This window comes from Tiliqua scincoides, chromosome 9 (assembly GCF_035046505.1).
Source record: "Tiliqua scincoides isolate rTilSci1 chromosome 9, rTilSci1.hap2, whole genome shotgun sequence".
Lineage (NCBI taxonomy): Eukaryota > Metazoa > Chordata > Lepidosauria > Squamata > Scincidae > Tiliqua > Tiliqua scincoides.
The window spans coordinates 46,057,127-46,077,820 of NC_089829.1; the positions used below are offsets into that span (position 1 = coordinate 46,057,127).

At 47.9% G+C, this 20,694-nt stretch overlaps 1 protein-coding gene across 2 annotated transcripts in view; it reads right to left on the reverse strand.

Annotated features, from left to right (window-relative positions):
- LOC136660400 (RNA-binding Raly-like protein) overlaps window positions 1-20,371 on the reverse strand; it is a 28,318-nt gene extending 7,947 nt beyond the window's left edge. Inside the window, exons 1-4 of one of the 2 annotated variants that reach the window (XM_066637549.1) lie at window positions 20,149-20,371; window positions 17,575-17,656; window positions 3,998-4,042; window positions 3,691-3,839 (exon numbers count right to left, since the gene is read on the reverse strand). In XM_066637549.1, coding sequence (XP_066493646.1) covers window positions 3,691-3,839; window positions 3,998-4,042; window positions 17,575-17,656; window positions 20,149-20,356 — 484 coding nt within the window. In that variant the 5' untranslated portion in view covers window positions 20,357-20,371. Of the gene's footprint in view, window positions 1-3,690; window positions 3,840-3,997; window positions 4,046-17,574; window positions 17,657-20,148 lie in introns of both variants that reach the window. The other variant, XM_066637548.1, reaches the window with a different exon arrangement.
- Window positions 20,372-20,694: the final 323 nt, after the last annotated feature.

A 20,694-nucleotide genomic window follows, 5' to 3' on the forward strand; every position in this document is an offset into this window, starting at 1 on the left:
TTCAGAAGCTTAAAACATGGTCTACATGCAGTGTTGGCCATTTTGATTGACAGTGTTCAAAGTTGTTATCATTCAGACTGTGTGTGATTAATTGGGAAGCTGGTTTCAAAACACCTTTATGATCTGATGCTCCACCAGACATGGTGGGCTTTGATCCAGCACTTTCAGCATCTCCAACAGCAGCATAAGCTTCCTCAATTTCCTCCTGACTGTTGACAGATTCAAGGGCATCTGAGAGCCTTGCTGGTGCAGCAGGGGGTGTTGTACTGGCATCAACACACACTAGGGGTTCGCCAGCAGGCGCAGCTAAGCGCTTAGCTGTCAATGATGTGCCAGCAGGTGAGGCATGAGGTCTATCAGCTAGCAAAGCTGTTATCGGTGGTGACGCATTGCTGGACAGCCGAAGCCGGCGCTGCAGACAGCTCAGTTTTGTGCCAGCGGTCTTGACCGATGCTTTTTCATTCAGGTACAACCAGTACAACAACGGATTTACTAAAAGGAATTGATATCTAGGAAGGCTATACAAAGGATTTACAACTGACTGACCACATGGGTTTAAAAGAACGCCGAATCTCCTGTGTAGGATGATATAACCCTGCAGACACAGATCTGGTGTGTCTTAACCAGCAAGCAACTCTTTCTAAAGGCAAACTGCTTTAGGCCCCATCGTTTCCAATGTCCAGTGCTGATGCAGCCCCGAGGTAAGGGAGGATATGTTCCCTTACCTTAAAGAGGCCTTTGTGACTGCCCCCCTCCTTGCAGGACGCAGTGCACAGCCTGTTGGTATGTTTGCATCTGCAATGGAAAGTTGGATAGGACTGGGCCCTTAGTGAAGGTTGAGCACCACTCCAGCCACCTGTGGTCCTATTATTGTCTCTGGCAACAACATTTCTCCTTAGCAGAAGCCCTTGAATTGAATTCTTCTGTCTGAGCCCTTCAGCAGAATGTAGCCTGGTTACCACAGTACTCTCCAGTCCAGTGGTTCCCAAACTTCTACAGGGAAGTTGGGAACCACATAAGTAGTTGCAGTGGAGGAGTAAAGGCCTCAACGCAATTGCCAGGATCGCAAAACCAGAAGTGGGTCTTGATCTCGATTTTTAGTCATTCTGAGGTTTGGGGAACCCTGCAGAGACATCCGTGGGATCCCTGCACCACCCCTCCCTTGAAGGCTGGTGCTGCGAAGACTAGGTTTTAAAGTTTCCAGGGTTTCAGACAGGAGCCTTCCCCAGCCCTCCTTGGAGATGCAAGGGATTGAACCTAGTTTAGACGCATTTTCAGCATCACCTGGCAGGACAAAGTTCCAAACAACACAGTCCTGGAACGTGCTGGAATCCCTAGCATTTATGCACTGCTGAAACAGAGACGCCTGCGTTGGCTCGGTCATGTCGTGAGAATGGATGATGGCCGGATCCCAAAGGATCTCCTCTATGGAGAACTCGTGCAAGGAAAGCGCCCTACAGGTAGACCACAGCTGCGATACAAGGACATCTGCAAGAGGGATCTGAAGGCCTTAGGAGTGGACCTCAACAAGTGGGAAACCCTGGCCTCTGAGCGGCCCGCTGGGAGGCAGGCTCTGCAACATGGCCTTTCCCAGTTTGAAGAGACACTTGGCCAACAGTCTGAGGCTAAGAGGCAAAGAAGGAAGGCCCATAGCCAGGGAGACAGACCAGGGATAGACTACATTTGCTCCCAGTGTGGAAGGGATTGTCACTCCCGAATCGGCCTTTTCAGCCACACTAGACGCTGTGCCAGAACCACCACTCAGAGCACAATACCAGAGTCTTTCGGGACTTAAGGTTGCCAACATGAGCAGAGGGAGAGCAGAGCTGTGAGACTAAAGAAGAAGTGCACTGTCATCATCAGGAGGGCTCAAGTGCTGCCTTTGAAATGGTTTTCAAAGGACCACAGCAGAAATGTATTATCAGGTACAACAGGAGGCAAACTGAGAAATTGGCCTAGGGGCATATACTATTGTCTTTTCCAAGGGCTGCCTGAGAGCAGTGGCTTCACTAGGGTTTTCTTCACCTGGTGCAAGAGACCAGCACATCACCCCCATGATGGACTTCTTCTCATGCAGTGGGCAGGGCAACGCCCTGGACGGTGGGTGTGGAGATGCAACTTTGCCCCACCCCTGCTGGTTTTTTGGCTACATCATTTGATAGAATAGAGATATTTCAATGCAGTTTGTTTCATTACATTCCGCATGAAAATATACATTGAACGATATATAACATCATATTATTCAAAAATACCAGATTAAACATTTTGGCTAGTAGTGGTGTCACCCCTCCCTGCACATCACCAGGTGTGGACCGCACTCTAATATACCTTTTACATTTATCTATGATGTTTTAAATTCCATTTTTTCAGTTTTTATACCTTTCTTATAAACTACTGCAACCCACACCCAACAGTCTGAGATGAAATGAGCTAGTTAGGCCTTTAAATGAATAATACATTTCAAAGCAGGAACAAGTGGCAGAAGAAAAAAACAAAATAAGTTGATCTTTTAGTTGTTGCAATTCGCCTTAGTAACTTCTGCATGCAAAGAGCACTGCAGGAGTGTCTCAGTCTGTTTTGCTCCTCTGATAGGATCAATTCAATTCTGGTCTTTTAACTCAGTCTCCTCCCTTCCTGGTAAAGTGCCTGGCTTCTGCAAGGTTCTTGTATAGTTGCTGGTGGATTTATTCCCAAACCTTTACCCTTGAAAGATGCAAATTAGATCTCCTTGTGCTAAAACCAGACCTACTCTCCCTATCACAGCCATTGCTCTTGTGCCCCTTAGAAAACAGATTTGCCCACAAAGTTGATTAAGGCTAATAGTAATATAGTTTCTGAGCATCTATTTTGTGAGATGACTCTGTTGTGTGACAGCTCTAGCATAGGGGTCTCCAAACTATGGCCTGGGGGCCAAATCTGGCCTTCCACAAGATTTTATCTGGCCCACAGCACAGTGGTGGAGAACCCTTAACTTTCTGGCCTGCAGCAACCTGCTGATGCGCTGGATAACCACAGAGCCTTATGCGAGGGAGATGCTTCCACAGAAGATTGCACCAGGAGGCCCTACGCCTGGGGGGATTCCCAAATTTGTAAAATCATATTATGCTGATTATGAAAAAGATCCTAAAGAATTAAAACTTATTCAATCATTTAAATTTTATTTATTTATATGAAACTGATTTTTCAGCCCCCACACATATGTGAAATATACAATGTGGCCCTCATACTGAAGGGTTTGGAGACCCTGCTCTGGCACTTGTTATCCCTAGTATAACATACAGAACCTTCAACATATTTTGAAGGACAGCAACCATCTTATCAGAGAGGATAAATTCTCTCTGTTAATCACCACAGTTAATCAGGGAGGCCCTCAGTTACACTTTCTGTGGAGAGACAGCCTCAGCCCTCAATTATAGTTTAGGGAAGGAAGATAATCTCATCTATTTGTTAAAGGCACTGCCTTCTCTCCCTCTTTCCTGCCTGTCTCTTTCTCTTAATTACTCTATTCATTCTCATTTTCCTGTCCCTCTTTCATTGTTTTCTTTTTCTCAGATAAAAAGAGTTTGAGAGGTACTCACGGATTATGGATGAGGAAGGTTACACTGGCTTCTTGTGCAATAGGATGGGGGAAGCTTAGATTAAACCCTGTAGCAAGGACTATTTCCAAGATCTCAGCCCCAAACCACTTACACTTCGTACGGCCCGTCGTGGAATTGTGGTTGCCTCTCAGACTTGTGTGGGGGCCCAGGCCGGTCTTGCCCCCAGCACCGAGATGACTTCGCCTGGTCTTGACAGGTATGTGACTGATGAGAGGCGGGATCTTCTGATACTCATAGACCCTGCAGGCGAGAAGAGGATATGAGCACAATACCCTCAAGACAACAGCTCAGATCCAAGGCAGATCCATGTTGAGGCCTAGATGTGTGTAAAAGAACTTCCACTCTTGCTATGTTGACATGGGGGTAGGCATGCAGGGAGACCAAAACACCAAACCCACCTGTATGGGAAATCCTCTTTGTAGAGCTCATAGTCCAGGTCACAGCTGCTGCAACAAAAGAGGAAGAATCTAGTGATTCACTGGTATAGGAACTTCTTCTCATTTGCACGTTTCCCAAAACTGGTCTTCTCATCATGTCTCCAACTACACCATCATATACAGCCAGGACTCAGTGTACAAACAAGCACACAGGAAACTACAAGTTCTGTTAAGGTTTCTATTTTTGCTTAACTGTTTTTGCATAAAACTGTGAAGTTTTATGTTTTCAAAAGGGCTTAAGTAGGAACCTCAGCAATTTGACCCCATATCAGGTAGATTCCTATTGTACTTTGTATAAAAGCAGATTGTAAAGATTATAATAATCCTTGCTTGACCACGAAGCTTCCTGAGTGACCTCAGTGGTCAGTCACTATTTCTCAGCCTCACCTACCTCACAGGGCTGTTGTGAGGACAAAAGGAGGGGAGGAACCATGAACACTACCCTGAGATTCTTGGAGGAAGTGTGGTATATAAATGTGAAAAAATAAGTGAAATGATAAGTGAAAAAGCAGCAAAAGAAAAAAAAAACCCAACCTCTGGGAATTATTATTATTAAGAAAAAGAATATGTATATATCACTTTTCAACAAGAGGTATTTCACAAAGCAGTTTACATAGCTAAATAAATCAATATTTGGTAGTAAATCATATATGAGCATCCAAATTATATACAACGACTGAGCAAGTTCTTCAGTTCAGATGAGGAAATGCCTTTTTTTCCATGCCGTGTTTACATCTGGAGTGACACCAGCCCTGCAGTTCCCAAGAACACTTGGTTTATACAAGGAAACTGGTCAGTTTTTTAAAATAACATTTTTATCCCACCCTTTCTTCAAGGAGCTCAGAGTAGCAAACATGCCTCTTCACTCCCACAGTATCCTCACATTAATCCTGCGAAGCGAGTTAGGCCAGACAGATAGCGACACAATACGCTTAATAGCTGAGAACTTTGAACCTTGGTCCTCCCGGTGCCAGTCCATCATTCTATTACATAATACTGACTTGTGAGAGGCATATGCTATGTTAATTCTCACAAAACCTTTGAGATGGATGGGTGTACATGACTAGGCCAAGGTCACCTTCATGGATGAGTGGGATTTGAACCCAGGGCCGCATGGATAACATCCAATGGTCTTGTGGGATCAACTACATTTTAACAAGAACTCAGAAAACTGGAGCCAGCTGCAAAGTAGTGAATTTGGGTGGAGCTCTTTCTGTGACACCCCATGAGTTACACACCTGGGATGACTGAGCTCAAAATCATTTTCACAAAATTCACTCCTGGTTCCCCCACCCCCCCGGGGCAGCTTTAACCATTTCAGCAAGATAATTGGGAGAGGGGGGCTTCTTTGTATTGTTCCAATTGTTAAACAGTTAGGAATCACAGAGTTTGTTGATCTATTGCAAACCAGCAGTAGATCCCAGTCTTCCATGTGGGCAGGCCAAGGACTTCCTCTGGAATGCTAAAAGCATGTACAAAGTGCCCTTATTTCTCCGGAGTGGGGGGATGGGCTGGATAAAACTTCTTTGCCAAAGATTCTCATTCAGTCAGGAGCAGGACAGGCCGCGATGCTCTCTCGACTGATCGTCAGTTAGAGATTTCTGATGTTAAATTTCACGGTTGGTAGTTCTGTGCGAAAACTGCCTGTCCCTAAGACCCAAACGGAGGAGAAAGCTGTCAGCAAGTGCATCTCCCTTGAAGGGAGCTGGCCCGCCTGTAATGAATCGTGCGTTGCACGCTTGGGGGGGCAGGAGAAAACAGAAAGGCAGACTCCAGAAAAGTGCATTTGTGCAGACTTTCTAACAGACAGCAAACAGGGAGCAGTGTGAAGGAGGAGAGGACTCCTGAACCATCAATATCCATGTCAGCGAGGAATTTACGACAGGTGCAGCTTTTTGCAACCATACATGGCAAGCTTTCCCCTGGGGGCTGGGGGATAAGAACAGGCCCTCAGTTTGGCTGTACTTGTCGTAAGAGGTGACTAAACAGCCACTGGGTAGATCCCACCCTTTCTTCAATGGGTAGATGGGACTCGTTAGCCTGAGTCAGCTCACGAGGCAGCTCATCTGAGAGAAGGAAAACTCTGATCCCAAACCTCCACTGCCTTGTGGCTACATCCAGTTATGGAAAAGGCTTCGGAGTCAACCTTGAGGCAAAATCCGGAGCCAGAGTCCCTGAGGCAGTTCATGGCTGAACACAGTCACGTTTTGGCAACTCCTGCGATGCCGCTGGAATCAACCATATTGGCTTCTGCCTTTCCATTGGACCATTTCAGCGACGTGGAGAGGGAGGATTTGCTGCATGGGTAACAGCCTATCCTCCATATCTACCTTACCCAGGCTTCGCACACTGGAAAGGACACTGTTCCGGAACCACTATTCAGAGCGCGATACCATAGTCTTCCGAGACTGAAGGATGCCAACTGACTGACATGGCAAGCTGCACCTGCCAACATTCCCTCCGCTACACAACTATTAAAAGGTACAAAAGCCCTGTAGGGTGTAAGGTTGTGCCTTGGTTTCCTGGGCAACCAGTGATGCTGGCCCCTTTTCTGGATGGAGCAGGAGTGCTCGGTTTCTCTTGCCCTGCCATTCCTCTTGCACAGCACAGATTTCACCCACCACCAAAGGAACCCACCTCACAGCCCAGAGCCAAGGGGGCGAGGACAAGCCCTGGAACCCCCACCCGCAGCTTGCCAACTTCTTTAGCTTGCTCGGGCATTCAGTTTCGGGTTTTTGTTTGGCATGTTGTTCCTTTTAAATCGATCTACGGAGCTGGAAATTGATTGTCATCCCACAGGGGAGTGCGTGGGAGCCAAGTTGCCAGACATCAGCTTGGAATGTGTTGCAGAATAATTGAAATTTTTCAGCTCCACTTCCTCCCGGAAGCCTCCCCCACAGCGTGAATCTCCACCACCGTCAATCTCTGGAGCTTACACAGCAAGGCCCAGAAGAGAACGTTTTGTGCCACTTTTATCTTCTTGTCCACTCAGCAGCTGCTGTTGCTGCAGCAAAACACACTCTGCCCTTGTCCCCAGTGAGAGCAGCCGGAGCTCCTGCTTCATTCTCAAAGACAGGGAAGACCACTGGCCACACCAGGACTCTGAGCAATTATGTGGTCCCTCTCTCGGCCTTTTTCCTGCCTTCGCCCCACCACACGTGGCCAGTGCAATCCATGAGGTGGGATGACAAGTGACAGATCTGGAGGTCCAATTAAAAAGCTGGCAAATACAATCCCCAATAAAGACATTGCAGGCTTCAAAGTGTAATCAGTTGGTGCAGCCAACCATTTTGGGGCCAAGAATTATTGCAGCATAGCTGCAAATTAAATGCAGGTAGCCAAGCGAGTTTAACGGGATGAACAGCGCAATCCTAACCCCGGCACAATTATCAGCCGGCACAAGTCACTTGCGCTGCCGTAAGACACATTTATGCCGACTTTAGAGTTGCCCTCCCCATGCTGGATCCAGTCCTGACAGGGTAAGTTTGCATCAGCCAAGCTTGGCCGACACAGGGGTCGGGTGGGGATGAGGTGGGGAAGAGACATTTCAGGGTAGGGAGAGGACGGGCAGCAGGCATTTCTGTGGAGGGCGGATGGGGAGTGGGAGGCGGGGCCAAGATCCAGTGGTGATGCCAGATCCTGACCCCATTCACGAGCAGCACGAAGCAGTCTCTGGCTGCTCCGCTCTACTTGGAATTGCACCACCTCCTGAGGTGGCTCAGATCCGAGTAGATCTTTTGGGGCCAGTGCAGCACAACACGGGGTAAGGGGAAAGTTTTCCCCTTGCCTCAGGTTGCGCCAATTCTGACCCCAAACTTGCACTGGATGCAGCATAGGCTCATGATTGTGCTGTCCATCATATAACTTCTTAGTGAGCAGGTCCAATACCGTGTTCCTGTTTTTGCTTATATTCCCACATGTAAAAGAGCTGGGATACCTTTTTATCCTGAAAAATTCAGGGGCGGAGGTGGCACCCCTGGAATATCCTTGACAGGGCTGGACCCCCGGTAGCTACAGCCCCAGAGAGGAAAACACATCAACTGATATGCAATAGGAACTTTCAGGAAATGTCTCTTGTCTGGTGGACCTCCCTAATATTTAATACAAACACTATGGAGATCTGTGATGGATGCGGTCAATCTAGCAATGGTCTCTATTAGTTTCAGCACAGAATCTCCACCATTGCTCCCCTGGTACCTTTTGCATAGAATTTCTCTAAATCCCCTTTTAAAACCATCTAAGCTAGTGGCCATCACCACATCTTGTAGCAATGAGTTCTGGTGAGGGCTGGATTGGCACCATAGTGATTGGCACCATAGAAGAGGGGTTAACCCTTTCCCCCTGCCATTTTCTCAATTAGAAACCACCCTTGCCTCAAGCTCCTATTGGCCACATTAGGAAAAAATTAAATGTACACATAAGTGATCTGCCATGGTCTAATCACAGATCTCACAGGCCCTGTCTAATTGAGCTTCCTATTAAAAAGGAAAAAACCCAAGTTGCTAACTTTTTGGCTAGAAAGATTGGCTTGAAGGTGTGTGGAAAAAAACCTGGTGAAACTTCAGAAGGCAAAACAGAAGAAACAGGACTTCCAGTGGTCAAGGGGTTAATGCACAATTTGCCCCACTCTGTGAAAAGCAGAGGCAGATGAAATTATGCAAAACTATTCACACTGCTTTGCTTTGTAATTCTGTAACCACAGAATTCTGTCTTGTTCTGTGCATGATTAATTTCTAGGGCAGCCTGGCTTATGGCACTTTCTTCCCCCCAAAGTTGCATCCTTGCTTCGTCTGGCTCCAGTGTGCTGTTTCTGGATGAGCAGCTGTGTTTAGTCAGTAGTGGCAAAAAAAGGCGGAACACGACCTGTCACATGAGAGACTAAGCGATTTATTGTGGCATGAGTTCCCGTAGGCAAGAGCTACTCTAAGTGACAACCCACCCAGGACGTCTGATGAACCAGGCTTTTGCCTCTGAACATCCATGCCATAATACACCCTGTTGTTTTATTTACCCCCTCCTCCTCTTTCACAGGCTTTTTGTGTGCCTGGGAATGGTGCAGTTCCTCAAGTGCCATCAGTGTCCAATTCAAGCAGTGGCCAAAATGGTGCTGGTGGAGGAGGAGATAGGAAAGCTGGAAGTGCTCCGCTCCCAAGATGTGCTGCCCTGGATCGCAGGACAAAAGAGACGATGGTCTTTCAGAGGGATTTAAGAATGGCTCATGCTGCCGGCAATAGCAACTCCTCTCCTTTTAAAGGCAGACTGGGCGGCTCTTTGGCAGCTATGAGGAAAGCTGAAGCCAGGGATTTGGGGGAAGCTGTTCATATAGCTATTGTTTGTCCCTCAGAGTTATTTTGGGACTCTTTGTTCAGTCCTTTTGTTTTCCAAGTTTCCATCTGTTGGATCAGCAGCCCCATTGCTTGGTTTCTTGCCCTGGCTCTTACGGGGGAGAGTCAGACTTGCAAAGCCCTTGTTCTGTCCCTGAGTGATGCTGTCTGACCTGTCTAGGTGCTCTTTGGTATTTGATATCTGCTGGACCACTCTGGTTCACACCAGGTATGTCTGCACAGCAGTTTGTTACTGCTTTAGCCATTCTCTCTCTCCAGAAAAGCTTGAGGAATTTAACTTTGTGAGGGGGTGAGGATCTCTAACCAGGGCCACCCCAAGATCTCCCAGCAGCTGTGGTATCACGTCAGAAAACACCTGCATTACCCAGCAGCACACCAGCCACTACCTCCACTGCTCTGGATCTAGAAAAGAAGAGGTGATGGAGCAGAAAGGAAGCAAAGGAGAATTGTGGGCTAGAGTGGAAGAGAACTCTAGCCCAGGAATGTTAAATTCATTTCATACAGTGGGCCAAACAGCATTCATGATGCCTGCTAAGGGTCAGAAGTGATGTCATTAAGCAGGAAGTGATGTCATTAAGTAGGAAGTGATGTCATTAAGCAGGCCATGACCAGAAATAAGCAGTTTTTTTCTCACTTAGGAACTCATTAGCTGCAAATGACATTTATTTATTTAGTGTATGGCATATAATACATGGACTTATATAACAACTAAATTAGATCAAATATCAATGTCCAGTTCGTCCAGCCATTCAAGAACAGAGTTACCTTCATTGAAAAAGTCAGACCATGGGCTAGTATACACCCTCAATTTGCAGCCATACACAATGTGGTATATGGTTTGGTGGAAAAACCCGCAATCACACTGTGGGGTAGATACTAGCCCCCATTTAAACATTGAGCCCTGGCAAATACCATGTAGGCGCAAATGACAAGAGAAAATACACAAATCTTGATCATATTTTCAAGGTGTGGAGGGGCCCAATTATTTTGCAGGCTGCCGTTTCATCAGCGACACCTCATTGCATATCAGCAGCTGAAGGTGGTGCTGAGAGAGCCCAAAGACCAGACAAAGAGCTTCCACGGGCAGCATCCATCCCGCAGGCCTTGCGTGTGACACCCTTGTTCAAGTCCATTGCTCTCCTCTATTCCACGTTTCGTCTTGCGCTTGTTTTCCTTTTCCTTTTCAAATTCAGGGAGCAGGAGAAGTGTTTGCTTCCCCCCGCCAAACTGCTACTTGAGGCAGTAATCTCAATCAACCTCATAGACAGGCCAGCACTGTCTTTAACAAAGAGTTCTCTGCACTTTCAGCAAACTACAATTCTCAAGCAACCATGGTGAGGTGGTGCATTGCATATAAATTAGTACAAGAATGATGTTTGTAGATATGTCCAACTACTCAGCAAAAATCATTCACCTGAATTTCAAGAGGGAGGAAAGAATCTGGTACACAATTTAAAACTGTGATAGGCAGGTTCACTGCCAATCACCAACTCAAGAGAGAACACTTTTTGGGCACCTTTTAAGGGTCTTAACTAGGGTTGCCAGATACAAAAGGGGACAGAGTGCCTATACCTTTAGCCATTGTATAGAAGGGGGAATGTTGGCAGGTGCTGCTCAACATGGAAGCATTTTAAAAGCTGCACCTGCCAACATTCCCCCTTCTATACAATGGCTAAAGGTATAGGCACTCTGTCCCCATTTGTATCTGGCAACCCTGGACTTAACCTAAGGCTAATCCTTGTCGTGAGAATGGATGATGGCCGGATCCCAAAGGATCTCCTCTATGGAGAACTCGTGCAAGGAAAGCGCCCTACAGGTAGACCACAGCTGCGATACAAGGACATCTGCAAGAGGGATCTGAAGGCCTTAGGAGTGGACCTCAACAAGTGGGAAACCCTGGCCTCTGAGCGGCCCGCTTGGAGGCAGGCTGTGCAGCATGGCCTTTCCCAGTTTGAAGAGACACTTGGCCAACAGTCTGAGGCTAAGAGGCAAAGAAGGAAGGCCCATAGCCAGGGAGACAGGCCAGGGACAGACTGCACTTGCTCCCAGTGTGGAAGGGATTGTCACTCCCGAATTGGCCTTTTCAGCCACACTAGACGCTGTTCCAGAACCACCTTTCAGAGCACAATACCAGTCTTTCGAGACTGAAGGTTGCCAACATGTAATCCTTGTTTGGACCAGAGGAACCATAAAAATGCTTGACCAGAAAGGCCACTCAAGATAAAAAAAAGTGCCAAGTCTCACTCTCCAACTTTACCAGTGCTTCGATCCTAAAATAAGCCACATGCACAAAACTGCTTCCAAAAGCTTTGCAAAGGGAGCCATTGCTGAAGTAGACAAGCTGTCCTACCACTGAAGCAACCCAATTGCCTCACAGGACCTCCCCACACTCTGGGTTATCTACTTTTCCCTGGTTCCGCTCTTGTGCCTTTAATCTCAACCTGACACACAGAAATAAAGCAGAGAATACTTCATCTCCATGAGGTCAATTTCCACATACCAGGCTGCTTTAAAAGGCACAAGAAATCTTGAAAGCCCTACCTAATGTGCGGCGGCAGTGAAGAAGGCCAATTCTATGCTTGAGATCATTAGGAAGGGTATTGAGAACAAAACACCTAATGTTATAATGCCGTTGTACAAATCGACGGTAAGGCCACACCTGGAGTATTGTGTCCAGTTCTGGTCGCAGCATCTCAAAAAAGACATAGTGGAAATGGAAAAGGTGCAAAAGAGAGCGACTAAGATGATTACGGGGCTGGGGCACCTTCCTTATGAGGAAAGGCTACGGCGTTTGGGCCTCTTCAGCCTAGAAAAGAGACGCCTGAGGGGGGACATGATTGAGACATACAAAATTATGCAGGGGATGGACAGAGTGGATAGGGAGATGCTCTTTACACTCTCACATAACACCAGAACCAGGGGACATCCACTAAAATTGAGCGTTGGGAGGGTTAGGACGGACAAAAGAAAATATTTCTTTACTCAGCGTCTGGTTGGTCTGTGGAGCTCCTTGCCACAGGATGTGGTGACGGCGTCTGGCCTGGACACCTTTAAAAGGGGATTGGACAAATTTCTGGAGGAAAAATCCATTACGGGTTACAAGCCATGATGTGTATGTGCAACCTCCTGATTTTAGAAATGGGCTATGTCAGATGCAAGGGACAGCACCAGGATGAGGTCTCTTGTTATCAGGTGTGCTCCCTGGGGCATTTGGTGGGCCGCTGTGAGATACAGGAAGCTGGACTAGATGGGCCTATGGCCTGATCCAGTGGGGCTGTTCTTAAGTACCAACACCTGTCTTTCACGTCCTTTGACACCTGTCTGCTTCTCATCACCTGATCTTTCTGAGACAAGTTTTTTGCTCCAAATTCAAACTTGATAGGTCACGTAACTTCCTGCAAGGCACGAATGCTTCTGTATCCTGTCTTGTCTGAGGGCCCAATCCTATCCAACTTTCAAGCACCAGTGCAGCCCCAATGCATCCCAGGGGTATGGGAACAAATTTAACTAACATTGAGGAGGCCTCTGTGACTGCCTCTCCATCATAGGATGCAGCACACACCCCATTGGCATGTTTGCACTGGCCCTGGAAAATTGGATAGGATTGGGCCCTGAATCCTGGATCTGATTTGTTAACACCGTACCTGGTGTAATGAAAATTATTCATGCCACAACTAGCCTTTCACCCAGAAGGAGATTAGGCTGAGATTATAGTTAGCTAATCACTCCTGTAATCCACCAAAATCCAAGGAGATGAGGAAACACTCAGGCAGGTACTCTTTCCCTACCTCACCCCCTCCCCAGACTTTGGCTTCCTGACCAAACAGCTGCAGGCAAATCATTTTCATTACCAGCCATATAAATAAATATATGCAATAAAAAACCCCCCACTTAATCTCAGGGTTCTAATCTGTTTTCTTGGCAATGAAACAAGCTTCCTGTGAGGGCCAACAGGAAGAAGCAAAGTAGTGATAAAACAAGCTGCAGTCGATGTTTCTCAACACTCATTTCTGAAAATAAGGGAAATGAGATCGGCCTGTCAAAGGATACACCAGTTTTGCTACCTGCTTTAGGGTTAGTATCTGATCTTGCTACTAATAAGATTTTACACGTACAAAAATGGAGTTTACAGGCTGCCCTGGAGGGCAAAAAACACCCTCAGGGCCTAATCCTATCCAACTTTCCAGCACCAATGAAAACCCAAGGTAAGGGAACAAACCAGTAGCATAGCTAGAGGGGTTGCCAAGCACTAAGTTTTGCATGGTGCCTCACTGTGATGTCCAAGCGACCTCTCCCCTTCGGAGCCATTCTGGGCCGCCAGAACAAAACAGAGACATATGACGGGGAGGTGGAATAGGCTGCTTGCATGGTGCCTCACCATGCAAAACTTAGTGCTTTGCAGCCCCTCTAACTACACTACTGGAACAAACATTTCTTTACCTTGACAAAACCTCCATGACTGTCCCCCCCCCCCCGCCACAGGATGCAGAGCACACTCCATTGGTACAGATGCATCAGCACTAAAACGTTGCATAGGATGGGGCCCTCAGTCTGGATTTACATGGCAGAAGAGAAGAAGAACATCACCTTACTACAGGTATTCAATTTCACCTGATGCTAATGAGACTCTTGCCTGGATAAGAACAGGCCCTCAGTTTGGCTGTACTTGTCATAAGAGGTGACTAAACAGCCACCGGGTAGATGGGACTCATCAGCCTGGGAAGGCAGCTCATCTGAGAGAAGGAAAACTCTGATCCCAAACCTCCACTGCATTGCGGCTACATCCTGTTATGGAAAAGGCTTCAGGAGCAAACCTCGAGGCAAAATCCGCAGCCGGAGTCCCTGAGGCAGTTCATGGCTGAACACAGTCACATTCTGGCAACTCCTGCGACGCCGCTGGAACCAACCGTATTGGCCTCTGCCTTTCCATTGGACCATTTCAGCGACGTGGAGAGGGGGGATTTGCTGCATGGGAAACAGCCTATCCTCCATACCTACTTTACCCAGGCTTCGCGCACTGGAGAGGACACTCTGTTCCAGAACCACCATTCAGAGCGTGACACCATAGTCTTCCGAGACTGAAGGATGCCAACAACAAGTAGCTTTCAAAAGCAAAGTTTGCATTATTTTGCATCTGAACTGATTGCAAAAGTCTACAACTTCAGCCACCCCCTTCTGTGGTGGGAGGACTGTCAACTTTTTAACTGGGCACGCTCCTGTGCTTTTAACAGTCACCCAACACACAGGAACTTAGGCAGGCAAAGTTTTTCCTTGCTTTGTATTCATGCCAGGAAAAGCTTTGGCAGCCAAATTTCCACTTCTCAAAAATAACACTGAAATCCTTGTTCAAGAATCCTGATTCCTTTCTCCCCTACACCATTTATAATTGTCCTCAGGGTGGTTCACAAATCAAGGCCACCTAAAACATATTATTAAGAGCAAACCAACTCAGAACAAACAGTAAAAAGTAGTATAATATCACCATCTTATTTTTGAGGAGAAAAAAGAGATGACAGCAGCACTCCTATGCACACTCAACCTGGGAATAGCTGCCATGGGGTTCCCAGGCAGTGTTCCATCCATATTTACAGCAGTGTAGCTTCAGCAAAGTGTCTGCATCAGGTGCATTCAGGCCATCATGCCCTGGTATGCCATCATGCCCTGGCATGCAGATTTTAACTGAAGAGCAGGTGGCCCTTTAGCACCCTGGCCCCAGACTTTTTAAGGCTTGGTAGGTAAAACCAGTCCTTTGAACTGTGCCCAGGAACCAACTGGGGCTCAGGGCAGATCTTGAATACTGGGGGATTATGTTCTCTGGGGCAAAATCCTGGTGAACCCCCTGGCTGCCATTTTCTAGACCAGCTGAAGTTTCCAAAGAATTTTCAAAGATGAGCCGACATATAACACTTCAGGTGTTCCTGGTGCATGAATCGTTATGACTAGATAACCTTTTTTGTGGCACACAACTGGCACCACCAACCACAGCCAGTGAAAGCTGATCTGTGCTATGGATGCCACTTGTGTGAACAGCAGCAAAGCTGGGTCGAAAAAGCACCCCCAGGCTGCAAACACGGCTTTTTATGGGTAATGCAACCCTGTCCAGCACTGCCCCTTTGGGGAAGGACACATACCAATAGTACAGCACCTACTTTGCATATAGAGTCAATCCCTGGCATTTCCAGGTAGGGCTAGGAAAGACCCCCATCTGAAACCCTGTAGAGCTTCTGCCACTCAGTGACTAGTGACTTGACAGGAGGCAGCTTCCTCTGTTTCATGTTCATAGTCTGGTTAAGCAGAGCAGGCTGGCAATCCGAGCTTTAGGGAACCCACCAATGTGCTTCTACCTTTTTTCCTGGCTCTGTGATTCTACGTACTAGCGGCAAGCCACAAATAAATCAGGAAAATGAAGCTTATCTCACCATTTTCCCCCATGCCAGGGAATGCTTCACCTACAGCATTTCTGTGTGTCCAACTGCTGTTGAATGCAACGGATCAGGGTCAGGAAAAGAAAGTACTTAGAGGGTCTGCTTTATTTTCTGTATTAGCTTATGATTAAACGTATAGCTAAGGTAGCAATAGGAAGCAGGGACACGCAGTGCAAGGTGGCAGGTGAGACAGAACTGCCTCATTGTAGTCAGTGGAAAAGCACCACAGCTACCCCACCCACCTGCAGCCGAGGAGGTTCTCCTTTCAACCGAGAAAGTGGGTGTAAGGAGAGCTTCCTCTGGAGTAAGGAGAACCTCCTTGGGAAAAGCAGCTGCAGTACCTTTCCATAGAAATGATGGGGCAGTTCAGCCTCACCTACTGCCCGAGTTCAGCCCCACTCCAGACCCTGATAGGAAGAAACATTAGAATGTAACTGATAAATCCAAGCCTACCATGTAGCAAAGCTACAGTATAAATGTGCTTAATGCACTAGACACTCATTTAAAATCGTAGAGATCATCGTTTCAGAAAGATCCCCAAGGATCCCGAGCCTCCTTACAGAACTACAATTCCAGGACTCTTTCAAGGGGGCACCATGATGGTTAAACCTGTTTAGCTTTGCAGTGCAGATGTGGCCAGACAGGAACAGTCCGTGGTGCTGGATGCAGAGACACAGCAACTGGGCCAGGAGTAACTGAGGATCCTGCTGTTCCCTGAACTAGCTCACCAAACTTTTGAATTCCCTGCTGCCAAGTACACCACCAGGCCAATGGATGCCACATCCCGAGGCAGGGCTAACCCTGGGCATGCGCTTAGCATGGAGTCCGTTCTGTTTCCCTTGCCCTGCCTCCGTCCAGGCACACTGAAATGGTTAGACAGCTGCATGTCTCAGCCTCACCTACCTCACAGGTTACAGTGAGGACAAAAGGAGGGGAGGAACTAGACACACCACCTTGAGCTCCTTGGAGGAAGGGCAGCAAACAAATGTGAAAAATAAACACGGCAGGCAATGGTAAAGACTGGCAGCCCGATCCTAACCAGTGCCAATGCAGCGAGGCCAGCAGGGCCAAGCTGCAAACGTGTAGGCTTAAGGTTGAGGCTTGCGGCAGAGGCTTGAGGCTGTAGGCTTGAGGCAGTGGTGTCATTATGGTGGTGCAGGTGATGCACTGGGAGGGGATGATGCACTGCCCGCTCGCCTCCCACCCACTGCGCACTTAGGAAGTGCGCACAATGCTATAGAAGCCTCCGGCCAAGTTTGGTGGCTCCTGCCTCTCCTTATGCGCACTTCCAAAGCAGGCAGGAGGGCAGGCTGTGCGTCACCCTCTCCCAGAGCTAGGAGGAGGTGACACGCCGCCCGCTTCTCTCACTCTTAGGAAGCGCACAATGCAACAGGAGTCTCCAGCCGAGTTTGGAGTTTGGCTCTTGCCCTTCTAAGCAAAGGGCCGGAGGAAGGTCTAGGCGTTGCACACTTAGAGACAGATGTGATTCATATGCTGCTGCTGCTGTGACGGCTCTTGCTGATTTTCCTCTGCCTCCACTGTAAGCCAGGCTACCACAGGCCAAGAAAACCCAGTCCACAAGAATGAATAACTTCCAGTTATCATAGGTAGGTCAGACTATGAAATTAATGTGTTCCCCTCCTAATTCTGAACAGAGTCTTCTGTTTTCTCCAGAAGAGCAGCCACTGATCAGGTTCAGATGCAAAAGGAAAAAAAAAAGGACCCATCCCATTCAACAACAGAATGGTCAGTGGTGGAAAGGACTTACGGATACAGGCCTCCACCGTGCTGCCTCTTTTGACCGCTGGGCCTGGAATGACTGAGTTTAGGTTCTCGGGCCATGTCCAGATCTAGGAAAAAGAGAAGGGCATGATAAGGAAGGAGTAATCGCAGAAGACAGAGCAGAAGACAGGTTGGGCGGAGAAGACGAGGAGCGGATCGCTGAGGATGGCACCTGAGTGGAGCGATCCTCCCAAAGTTCAAGGAATGAGGTCACCCAGCTTTCTTCAAATTCACAGCGTTTCACAGGTAAAAATTCATATTTTTTTTTTTTTCATAAAAAGCCCACACTGATGGAGACAGGGAGCCAGAATGCATAACAGCAGCACTGGCAGAGGCTGTTGCACAGGGAAGGGCAAATGCCCACCAGGAAAACTGCCCCCTCCGCCACAACAGGAGTGAGGAAGACTTCCTGGTATTGCTCTGTGTTCAGAAAAGAGACTTGCATTTTAGCTGCACTATCCTAGAGACTGAAACTAAATTTATCAACACAGATCACAAAATTACTATTTTATTCAAGGCTGCAATCCTGAATATAGTTACCTGGGCCTAGCTAGCTAATATTGAAATTGCATTGCGAAAACTAATCAGTCTTTTTCTGCCATCATGTACTACACCATATCATATCAAGCTTATGCTGAAATAGTTCACCCTTAAGGTGCTACCAGTATCTCTGTTTTGGCTGCAAGCGAAGAACGTTTCATCATGAACTCTCTGATACCTGCAACTGAAACCACTGGAACTTAACATTTAGATCAGTGTTTCTCAACCAGCAGTATGGGTACCACCAGTGGTACTTGAGGTGGTGTCAGGTGGTACTTGCGAGACCCCTAGACCCCTGCTGCCCAGCAGCAAGACCAGGACATATAGTGGTAGGAGGTTTGGCTTGGTGAGCAGAGCTCTGAAGCATGCTTCTCTGCATTCAAAACAGCCCTCCCATCCACCCTGATCCTCTTACTGATGTTTGTTGTGGTCACATCTGGCCACAGTAAGTAGAGATTATGTCACTGCCATATTACTTCCAGTGGTACTTTGAATAGGTGAACCATGTGAAGTGGTACAGTGGGGGACTAACAATGAGAAACACTGGTTTAGACTGCAGAATAAATGTGAATTATAGAGAGGTTATCTGCGTGGGAAGATTTCATGTGTGAATCAAAGGTTATCTATTTATTTAAAATATTTTGATCCCATTCTCGTGGTCCCACTTAAGAGTGAACTCTTAACTGTCATTTCTGGGGAAGAACTGTAACTTGGAAACACAGAACATGCTTAGCAGTTTCAGTGGCCAGCATCTCCTGCTGGGGCAGAGAAAAATTCCAGACTGAAATCCTGAAAAGCTGCTAACATCAGATAGTGAATCTGACCCAGTAGATGAGACCCTCAGAGTTCAGAGGGATGCACACTAACAACTTATATAAAAACAGACAAGGCAAATGCAGTAAGAACACATGAAGGTCCAATTAATCAAACACAAACTGGATTAAAAACATGAGCCTTAACGGTCTATCTAAAAGCCAACAGTGGGGGAGTTAACCATGTCTTTTGGTGGGGGGTAGTTTGCCTGATCTGCGCTCTGTTCCAAGAAGGCCCTGCCTCACATCTCTGCCTACCAGACTTCTAAACCTCTGCTTGATGGTATGGTACACTTTGCCAATCCGAAGGTATATTTTTAATCTAATGCCACCAGTATCACCACCGGTGTGAACTGCAGTGGTAGGATTTCTGTCTGCTGAAAGATAGCTTCAAGGGGCATAGAGCAGTTGCTGCTTTTGTTGTTGTGGATACTAACCTCGTCCATCATCTCTGCAACTGAATCTCCACTCTTTGGGGCTGATCGCCTAAGATTACACGGCATGCTCAAATCATTGGCATCAAGGGCCTGGCCCAAGACCTTCCAGTAAGTCAGTGTCACAACAACAACAACAAAATAACAGAAGTCAGATATTTTGAGCCACTTTTACTGCAAGGCACTTAGAGCTGTAGATCTCACCTGTGTTCAGCTCAGGATGCATTCTTTGGCATGGCAAGGTTATGGTATATGTTTTCATTATATGAGGAAGGCAAATTCCAGGGCTATAAGCGAATGGCTGCAAATGGATGGGTAGGGATGATGCCAGCATTCCCAAGCATGCCGAGGTTTCGAGTGGGCATCTCAGCGACGTCCCCTCCTTGCTGAAGCCCTGTGCCCCCCCTTATGCTACCCCTCTCAGGCCGGTCTCTGGCAGCAAGACCTCGACCACGTTCAGAGCCTCTGCAGGCGAACTTTCTTTCTCGGAGAGTTGGCGATTTTCTGCAGGAATGACCCCGGCAGCTTTTGCTGCAAGAGGCCATCAAGGCAAAATCCCTTTTCCTCCAAGGGGGAGACGCAGCACATTGCTGAGCGCAGGAGTGGAGGGGGCCATGGAGAGGGAGGCGGCAGCAGGGAAGGGGGGGAGTGCTGGGGCCTCGGCTTCCTCGTCCTGCCCCCCACGCCCCCTGCCAGCCCTTTTGCCATCTTGCCTGGTGGTGGAAGGCGAGAGGGAGCCCATCACGCGCAGAGCGGAGCGCAGCCACTACTCACATCTCCAGCAGGCTTCTCTGCTCCCGAAGAGTGTCATGCCACCCTGGAGAGGCGGGGGCCTGGTGCCAGGCTCCGAATCAGCACCGGCGAGGCCGGCCAGCCAGGAGAGAAGGGACCGCGCAGCTGAGCGCTCTCGCAGAGGAATGGACCATCTGTGCTGGAGGGGGGGGGAGCAGAGCGGAGGCGAAGCAAACCATCTCCGCCCCATGCGCAGGGGTGCGCGTCGAGACCCGAGCATGAGTGGCGGAAGATTCCTGGCGCGGTGATCTCAGGATCTGCTGCTTCCAGGGAGGAGGGAGTCCAGCAGGAGGGGGCTGGCTATACTTTGGGAGGCCGAAAGCAAGCCGACCCCCAAAAATAGGGAGCCCAGGAGGGGCAAGGTGCATCTGGGGGTGCAGGAGTGCCCTCCATTGTGCATTTTCCGGAAAAAGAACTCCGGTGGCTGTATGTGCTGCACTGAGGCTGCCAACCAAAATCTATTTACCCCCCTCCTAAAGTCAGTCCTGTGGCCTGGGATGGAGTTAATTTAGAAGCAGGCGTGTGCGG